Raw genomic sequence first — 10,240 nt, forward strand, 5'->3', positions numbered from 1 at the left:
TGATTTCTTTTCTTGTTGTTTTTCTCTGTCTGTTCCCCTTGACAAGGTCTACTCACTGTAAAACATCTTTTGAAGCTCTCAGGTAAAGTGCCTACAACATTTCTTCATTAGAGCATCTTGGGGTATGGCTCTCGGAAAGTGACTATATTTAATCTTTCTGCAGCAATCTGAATCCTAGTACTGTCAGGTACACGGTGCATGTTCTGTGAGATATTTGCAGAATGAATAATTGAAAGTGAGCAATGGAAGTCATGAGTGAGCCTCAGCTTAAAGCAGTGTCACCTATAAGTCCTCAGCACACACTATACTATAGGACCAACCTCTTTGAGGACTCCATGATATCCATAGATGCCTTTTTGTTTTTGGCATTAAAGTGATCTCTTCCCATTTTGAGAAAGTGAAATTTAATGTCTACCTTTACATTTAGGTGCTATCTCATTCTCATAGAATTTAAATCCTTTCTGAATGCCCTAGTCGTTTTTTTAGTCTCCCCATGGCTGACTTCATTTCCTGATTCCTCAGTGTGTAGATCATAGGATTGAGCAAAGGGGAGATGACGGTGAAGGTGACAGAGATGGCAGTATCTGTGGGGAGGGCAGTGAAGGGCCGGGCGTAGACATAGATGCAGGGCACAAAGTGCAGGGTTACCACGGTGATGTGGGAGGTGCAGGTGGAGATGGCTTTCCTCCTTCCCTCCCCTGCGTGAGACCTCAGCATCATCAGGATGACTGTGTAAGATATGAGGAGAAAGAAGAAAATCAACCAACTGACCAATCCATTATTGGAAATCATCAGGAGCTCCAGAGTGAAGGTGTCGGTGCAGGCGAGTTTGAGGACCTGGGGAACATCGCAGTAGAACGTGTCAAGAACATTGGGTCCACAGAAGGGGAGGGGCAGCAACAGAGAAATCTGCATGATGGAGTGGACAAAGCCCCCCACCCAGGAGGCCAGCACCAGGCTAGTACATCGTCCCTTACTCATGATAGTCATATAGTGAAGGGGTCTTGAGATGGCTACATAGCGATCAAAGGCCATCACAGAGAGAGAAAAAACATCTGCTCCTCCAAGAAGATGGAAGAAGAACATTTGGGTGACACAGCCATTGAAGGAAATGGTTTTTCTCTCTGATAGAAGATCAACTAGGACCTTGGGAGCAGTGATGGAGGAGAAGCAGATGTCAAGCACAGAGAGATTGCGGAGCAGGAAGTACATGGGAGTGTGAAGGTGAGACTCACAGGTCACAGTGACCATGATGAGGAGGTTTCCCAGCAGAGTTGTCATGTACACCAAAAACAAGAAGCCAAACAAGACCCAGCTCAGCTCTTGAGACTGAGTAATTCCCAGGAAAATAAATTCTTTCACTCTGGTGTAGTTTCCCTGATCCATTGGGTCACAGATCCTTTTTTCAAGTATATCTTTGGAAGAAATAACAGAGCAGTTAAAGAGTGTGTTATATAATCTCCTGTTTTCTTTTGTGGCACTTGAGTTTTGGTGTTTGCCTTAGGAAGAAGCTCTTGCAATGCATGAGCTGTGCCTGCAATTCAGCATGCCACCAGTAGGTGGAGGATTACCTGTGTTTTTGACTCCATCATCCAAGCAGATAGGTTTTATCACTGTGGTCACTGAAATACAGGTGACAGGTCTGTGAACTTATTCAATTGTACTTTTACCATATAATCTGAAACTGAAAATAATAATAAGTGTAAATTCGACTCTGTGAAGAATTTTGCTCACAAAAGATATTACAAGAATTAAAAGATAACCCACAAATGGGACCAGATGTTTACAATATATATATCTGAAAAAATATTCATGTGCAGAATATATTAAAAAACTTCTACAAATCAGTCAAAGAAAAAGACGATGACTGAATCAGAAAATGGCAAAAGACACCAACCAAAACTGTACAAAATAGAACATCCAAATGCCAGTTCAATGTCATTAGTTATCAGGGAAATGTAAATTAAAATTACAGGAAGAAACTACTGCATACACACAAACATGGCTAAATTGAAGACGATGAGAAATACCACATGATGGTGAAAATGTATATCAACTGGAATGTACATACATACACTGCTGGAGGGTGTATGAAACTTGTGCAGTCAAATTGCTGTTGGGTTATAGTGGCTAATGCTGTTCATGTATCAGTTAGGATGGAAATATATACATAAGAACATCTATTCCACTCCTAGGAAATATAACATATGCTCATAGCGCTGTGTGTAATTGCTTCAAACTGGAGAATGACAAAAAATACCCATCACCAGTAGAAAAGATACACTGGGTCAAATCCACACAGTATTGTTCATCAGTGGGGATGAGCTACACTGTGTGTAATGGTATAAATGAACCTCATTATGTTTATAACGTTGAGCCAAATAACCCAGGCACAAAGGAACGTACACTCTCTTAGTTCGTCCATATAAAGGACAAAAATATACAAAGTTAAAGGAAACATGAGGGAGATTTCCGAGGTGCTGAAGATGTTCTGTTTCTCGATCAGGGTGATTGTTATAAAGGCGTTTTCAGCACGTGTGAAAATTCATTGAACCGTGCATTCACGGACATTTTTCTGTATGTATGTACGTTATACTTCCGTAAAATGTAAAAAATAATAAGCATATAGCGATTGTAACATTTTAATCTCATGTCTAAAGAATGAATTTCATTTCAAGTGAGAGTTGATGGATTACTCACTTTCATAATGGCTACTTTTATAGTTAAAAGGCAACCTGAGAGTTGCCTTCTTATATTCCTCTCACTTAGGGACTTATTTTATTTTTGGTAGAGAGAACACATGAGCAGGGGAGGGGGCAGAGAAAGAGGGAGAAAGGAGTGCAGAGCCTGATGCGGGGCTTGAACTCCCAAACCATGAGATCATGACTTGGGTTGAAGTTGGATGCTTAACCGGCTGAGCCACCCAGGTACCCATCACTCAGGGACTTCAGATCATCCCAAATCCTTGTGTTATGCAGGATGCCCGCTTGTTCTTTCTCTGACTCTGGTTTTTAATTTTTGGATTTCTTTTTTTGTTTTGCTTTTCTAATCGTAGGAAAAAAAATCCTTAAGTGACCACTGCTCCTCATGGTAATATACTTTTTGCTCACACAAAAAAATAAGATAAAGAGTTCCTCCTCATTCCAATATCATTTGTTCAGATTCATCTCAGTCTCCCTGTGTTGGAGGTTTATGTAACGACATGGAATGACAAGAATAGATGTTTAGAATAATGATTGTGGTAGATTTCAGGACTTCAGGATCCCAGAATTAAGAATCCCCTGCACTATTATGTACCATGGCTAGAAGATGGAGAAATCATTCCAAAAGGAGTCTGATCAACCTGGAGTGTAGAAAGGATGACAGCCACCCACTCCAGAATCTTGCTTTTGAATCCTCGAATAAGTTAACAGGTTGCAGATCTTCTGTTCAGGAAACCGCTGTGACAATGTATGTATGATGCACATGTATGTGCTTGTATATATTTACGTAAAAGGGGAATTATTATGAAAAATTGGCTTGCACTATTATGGAGGGTGAGAAGTCCCACAATTTGCTGTCTGTAAGCTACACATGCAGGAAAGATGTTTGTGTAATTCAGTCCTAGTTTGATGGCCTGAGAACCAGGGAACCAGTGGTATAAATGATGAGATGAAATGACATGTTCCAACTCAAGCAGTGAGGCAGGAGAGAGGGGGCAAGTTTCTCCTTTCTCTAACTTCTGTTAAACCGTTCAGGCCACCAAAGGATTGAATGACATCTGCCTTAGTTGGGAAGGGCAATTCATCTGCTCTACTGAGTCCATCAATTCAAAACTTAACCTCATCAGGGGCACCTGAGTGGCTCAGTTGGTTAAGCATCCGACTTCGGCTCAGGTCATGATCTCATGGTTCAATGGTTCAAGCCCCACATTGGGCTCTGTGCTGACAGCTTGGAGTCTGGAGCCTGCTTCGGATTCTGTGTCTCCCTCTCCCTCTCTGTCCCTCCCCCGTTCATGCTCTGTGTGTCTCTCAAAAATAAATAAAACGTTAAAAAAATTAAAAAAAATTAACCTCATCTGGAAACATTCTCACGGACACACCCAGAAATAATGTTTAATCTGGGCACCCTGTGGCCCGTCAAGTTGATACATAAAATTAACCGTTATGATGATGTTGAGATGATCTTTTAGAGGGAAAGGTAACTCAAAAATCTGTCCTTCCTTCCTTTTTTTTCTTTTAATTTACTTATTATTTACTTATTTTGAGAGAGAGAGAGAGAGAGAGAGAGAGAGAAAGAGTGCAAGTGGGAGAGGGGCAGAGAGAGGGAGAGAGAGAGTCCCAAGCATGTTCTGTGCTGTCAGCACACAGCCCGATGCGGGGCTCCATCCCATGAGCCGAACTGTGAGATCATGACCTGAGCCGAAATCAAGAGTCAAAAGCTTATCCATGGAGCCACCCAGGTGCCCCTATTGGTCCTTTCTTTAAGAAGTTTATGGGGCACCTGGGTGCCTCATTTGGTTAAGTGTCCGACTCTTGATTTTGGCTCAGGTCACAATCTCACGGTTTATGAGATCGAGCCCCAAGTTGGGCTCTGTGCTGACAGCACGGAGCCTGCTTGGAATTCTCTCTCTCCCTCTCTTTCGTCCCCACCACACCTCCCATGACCTCCCTCTCAAAATAAATAAATAAACATTACAAAAAGAAGTTTACCGTTAGAACAGTAAGAGTGTTGTAGCTTGTGGAATCAGTGGAAAGAAAAGTGGGGGTGTACAAAATCATGGGGGACATACACAAAAACCATTTCCATTTAGGTACGTAATGTTTGTAAACCCTGTCTGGGACTTCTGCTGGACAGTATCATCCCACACTCGCATTTGGGATACACGTGCGAGGATCATCTGGAACACTTACGCAATTTAGGTTTTATCACTTCCTAGCTGGTGTGACCTTTGGCAAGTTACTAATAGTACCAAACTCATGAGATTCACAGGGCATGGCTTAGACATAGTTTTCGGCCTACACCATTATAATTTATCTGTACCATGATGATAAATGAGACCTACCTCATGCACAGGATCCTTCTAAGGAGGAGGTGAGGTTGTATGTCTGTCTTGGAAACTGAAAGGTACTGAGGAAGCTGATTCTGCCAGTGATGACTCAGTGTCACCAGCCTCAGGTGAGTGCTTCTGCCTTGTACCTGCCGGGTCCATCTGTGGGGGCTTGTGTGAGAGTGGCTCATCTTGCTATTTTTTTTTTAAGTTTATTTATTTTTGACACAGAGAGCGAGCGAGCGAGCGTGAGCTAGGGAGGGGCAGAGAGAGAGGGAGACACAGAATCTGAAGCAGGCTCCAGGCTGTCAGCACAGAGCTTGATGCGGGGCTTGAACTCACGAACCATGAGATCATGACCTGGGCCGAAGTCGGATGCTTAACCCACTGAGCCACCCAGGGGTGCGGCTCATCTTGCTATTGACCCCTATGGTTCAAAGCTCTCTTCCCAATACTTTGGGGTAAATGAAAAATGCAATCTCTCCTTTAGCAATAGTTTTCTTTTCTGCTTAGGGATTTGAGCTAAGCATATGTCCAAAAAAAAATTCAGAGTATTGTATCACATATCTGCTTATAAACACCAATAAATTTATTTTTGTATGCAGTCATAAATATAGGTATAGTCATAAAAAGTCTTTAGATAGAAAATGAACTATAGGGGCGCCTGGGTGGCTTAGTCGGTTGAGCATCCGACTCTTGATTTTGGCTCAGGTCATGATCCCAGGGTCTTGAGATCCAGGTCTGTGTTGGGCTCTGTGCTGAGCATGGAGCCTTTTTGGGATTCTGTCTCTCCCTCTGCCCCTCTCCCCCACTCACGTGCTCTCTCTCTCTCTCCCAAATTAAAAAAGAAAGAAAGAAAATGAACTATAATCCTCAGTTCGAAAGGCAGTCATCAGGCTATCAGGCCCGGCAGGCAGGGGAGGGTGGTAGTGGTGGTGGAGAGGGTCCATGCAACTTTCAAAGTCTCAGCCTTATGCAAATATGGGCAGGATAATGGAGCTCTGCTCTGCTAATTTTTTTCCTGCTTTTAGTGAACATTTATGGAGTGTTTCTTATTTGCTATACCAACTGTTTCACTTTATCTCTTCCAAAACCTGTAATATCCAGATGAAATAGTTATTATTTTGATTTTGTTGATGAGGACACTGAGGCGCAGAAAGATTAAGTAACTTGCTCAAGGTCTCACAGCTGGCAGAGCCTTGTCTCAAACTAAGATTTGTCTTATTGCAAAGACAGATGCTCTTAACTACTGCACCTGTACTTGTTCCCAGTGTTGATCAGCCCGTCCCAGAAAACGATGCAGAGAAAAAATAATCTTTTCCTATCAAGGGAAAGTAGTATGCGAGTGTTAGGAGATTGCACATCCTCTCCTATGAGAGGATGTCAGAGTGACTGAACAAAAAAAGAAAAGCAGAGTTCGAAAGAACAGGCTTTGCAGTCTTCAGAGGTACCTTCACCAAGGTACTACACGCAGTGCTCCAGTGCAGGGCTCAGAAATGAGATCTGAGTAGCATTACTTTAAATATAAACTCCTCTTGGATATAATGGATCTGCTGGGTTCCTATGGATGCTATCTTTTTACAAAGAGTGGGAAAGCTACTTTGAAAGTATATTGTGCATATTGCATCAAGACACATGCATTATAGTGAGTGTGAGGGGGAAATGGACAAAGAAATACAATCTTATGTGTCTTTGCAAGGTCAAAATACAGATCATAAGAATTTCTTAAAAATCACTCCCAAGGTGGGGCACCTGGGTGGCTTTGCTGGTGAAGCATCTGACTTCGGCTCAGGTCATGATCTCATAGTTCGTGAGTTTGAGCCCTGCATTGGGCTCTGTGCTGACAGCTTGGATCCTGCAGCCTGCTTCAGATTCTGTGTCTCCATCTCTCTCTCTGCCCCTCTCTCACTCATGCTCTTCCTCTCTCTCAAAAATAAATAAACATTAAAAAGAAATCACCCCCAAGGAGACCTCATCCTTTGGAAACAAGCTTGTCAAGCTTGGACAGAGCCTACAGCCTGAGGGCTACCCTCACATCCCAGCTTCCCACTGAGCAAATGCTGCACATTCTCTACATGGAATGGAATTTCTCATGTCACAGTTTTCTCTTTCCCAATATTGAAAGGCCTCTATCCTTAATTGAATCCCTAAAAATTTTAGGAGCATGATTCATGCTCATCAGCACATAAGGGCACAGATAAGCAAGCTAACCATTAAAACACCTTACTCAAAGCCCCCATACTTCCATTCCCAGCCAAGAAACATATACTCAATTCAGGAATTGTTGTCTTGGTGTATTTTTCCAAGGCAGTCACCCTCCTGAGAGCTGGGATATTAGCACCATCTCACTTTCAAAACACTTTGAATCTCGACATCTCACCAAGTAGAATATATCACATCCCTGAAGCCAACTGAGCTTCTTGTATTCTGTAATCCTTACTTCCCCTTTTGTGAAAAACCACCACTTTTATTTGCTTGATTTGAGTTATGGTTTCAATAGAAACATTCTATACACTTGTGGCATTTCTGAAAAATCAACACTAACAGCTTTCCAGTTTCAGAAGATTCACACATACCAATACTATCCAACTTCAGTCTCCAAATGGGAAATTGATCTTCTTATGAAGCTCCGGCTGCATCTGACAGGAAGTACGTTCTGGGGAAATACTGTGTTTAATGGAAAGCCAACCTCAAGGTTAGTGATTTTGTTTCTTTCTGTAGGTGGGAAAAGGAAGCTTCAGGGAATCACATCCAACTGACTCCTCCACTTTGCCCTATAGTGCCTCGGCCATCTCAATTAGTCCCTCAGCCACAAGCCAAATATAGGAATGAGCAAAGGGAATACTGTTGGGTGTATGCAGGGGAGCTGAGTGGCCAATTCAGCGGAGTTCCTATGGGACTCCCTCATCTCCTCTCTGCCCCATCTCACACATAATGCAGAGGTCCCAATGCACATTCAGGACACAAGCTTTTCTCTGGAGGAAGTATATGAGACAGTGCATTATCCCCCTTGGCTCAAGAAGAAAAGTTGTGTTCAACGACACCATCCCTGTACGGAACTGTGCAGTCTTCCTCCTGACCAAAATCGATTTGCTTGCAATCAGCTGGGAAATGAAACTTAAGTAAAACAGTACCAATGGAAAAAATTTAATCTCTGTGGCTACTGATAGGGCAGCTCTCAGAGACTGGACAGTGTAGATTTATCTGTGCAATTTCTGTTTAATGCAATAGGTACATTGTCCCTCTGCAATTACCTTAATCTACTACATCTCTGAAATCCACAGTTCACTTAGGACCTAGGAGCGTAGCACAGTGACAGTTCTTGATATTCATCAATTTAATTATTTTGGAGTTATTTTATGTTATTGGGTTCACAGGTACCCAGAGATGTTTATCATTAAAACGTTTGATTCAGGGAGTAATGCAGGAAAGGGTAATTCGAAAGCTCTACGTATACCCAGAGTTGTTAAATTTCCTATGGCTGTTAACAGCAGAACTGCAAAAATAATAAAAGCTTATTTAAATGGAAAAAATGCAGCCCACCCACGTTGTGATTTTATGTCATCCATATAAATGATGTATGTTTGTGTAATCAGATGTATTGCTTTTCCCTTCCCCTGAATTATTGATCAGGTTATGTTGTATGTTTATTTAGAGATGGTTGAGGAAGTGTCAGGAGCCATGGTGTGGAAGAGGTTTCTGGGTTCTCGACCTTTGGGATTATGCTCCAGTGATACAATGATTCACACCCCATATATCTTCGGTGCCATCCAGTTCTGACATAGCAGTAAAAATATGAGATACGAAGGAAAGGATAGGACATATTTGCATGAAATGGACCATAAAGTGGCTTGTGGTGTGCATTTTTTATAGGCAATTTCATAAAGAAAAGCCTAAGGACTCGAGACCAAAGCTATACAAGTAATGTAGCAGGACTCTATGAATGGTGACTTAAGTGTGAATTATTCTCAGAATTTTCATGCTAGAGGAAGTAGGTTAATACTGTAAAAAGTTGGAATTGATTGATCAAGTGACAGGAATGGCAAATGATTGAGCCAGTCAGTTGATGAATGATTACGAGGCCAGCCCAGATCCAATGACAGATATAACTGAAGTTCATCCCCAATACTCACTACCCTTTGGCTAACTTTACTTGGGCTCTCTTCTAGCCTACTGAGTCTGTCTGACTTTTTTGTCTGACCCCTTATATCACCTTCACAGCTAGGGTTTATCTTTGACTCATTATTCTTTTGGTATGAAACTCTCCTGTGCTGTATCTCATCAGCTATAGGATGTCTCTTTGATGTGAATGAATAGCAAGCAAATCTATTGTCATGTTTTTATGACAGAACACTAGAAATTTTAAGATGATAGATGCTTTGAATTCAGTGTACATTACTTTGCTTTTTATCCCATCAGGTTTTTTTCCTTGATAATGAGGAATACGGGCCATATTGGAGAAGAGTGCAATAGGCTCATGGGGGACCGAATGTGTGTTAGGCAGAGCAGTAAGGGTGATATTGAAAATGACATTTGTCTTGCACTGAACATTTACTATCTGCTGGGCATTGTGTGTTTCACGTATACCATTTCCTTTTTAACTATATCAATGACTCCTTGAAATGGACATTATAAATATCTTTGCATAAATGAACTATAACCTGAAGAGAGATAAAATAACTTGCTCAAGGTCACACAGCTGGTAGATGGCAGAGATAGGATCTGGATCCAGGTCACAAGGCTTTACTTTTTTACTTTATGTCTTTCCCATGCTCTCCCAGATAAAACACTAGCCTATACCACATTTCCCCAAACACCAACAGATTGAAAACAGACTGATTAGAATTTTACTTTCTTGAACACCTCCTCTCTTCCTCTTTGGTGGGAAGAATGTAAATCCTTAATAGTGAAGCCAATGAGACTGGAATTGATTCTTAAATAATGAGAATGGGTTGCTCTTCGTATAGGATTCCTGAGGTTCTGCTTTTGTCTAAACTTATCATGAGAATGTGCATCTGGCTTGTCTGGCTCTGCATGTGATAAATCCTTTTAGGCCCAAGTTTATTCATTCCTGATAGGAATCCAGTAGGACAACCATTACGTACTACTTGAGGTTCTCAGTGGTCACATCCCCATATGGAGTTTAAGGTGAGAAAATTCCCTAATCTGTGATAGGACATATGCACCCATATATGTGTACTACAGGGGCAC

At 41.7% G+C, this 10,240-nt stretch overlaps 1 protein-coding gene across 1 annotated transcript; it reads right to left on the reverse strand.

Annotated features, from left to right (window-relative positions):
- Positions 1-450: 450 nt before the first annotated feature.
- Positions 451-1,386, reverse strand: LOC121026566 (olfactory receptor 4D9). The gene has a single exon (XM_040469377.1). The coding sequence runs from the start codon at positions 1,384-1,386 to the stop codon at positions 451-453; it is 936 nt and encodes a 311-aa protein (XP_040325311.1).
- Between the last annotated feature and the right edge of the window lie 8,854 nt (positions 1,387-10,240).

Source organism: Herpailurus yagouaroundi, unplaced genomic scaffold (genome assembly GCF_014898765.1).
Source record: "Herpailurus yagouaroundi ecotype Mexico unplaced genomic scaffold, PumYag 137960, whole genome shotgun sequence".
Taxonomy (NCBI): domain Eukaryota; kingdom Metazoa; phylum Chordata; class Mammalia; order Carnivora; family Felidae; genus Herpailurus; species Herpailurus yagouaroundi.

Coding starts and splice junctions, on each gene's coding strand:
- LOC121026566 (XM_040469377.1), bottom strand. CDS start 1,386: ATGGATCAGGGAAACTACACCAGAGTGAAAGAATTTATTTTCCTGGGA.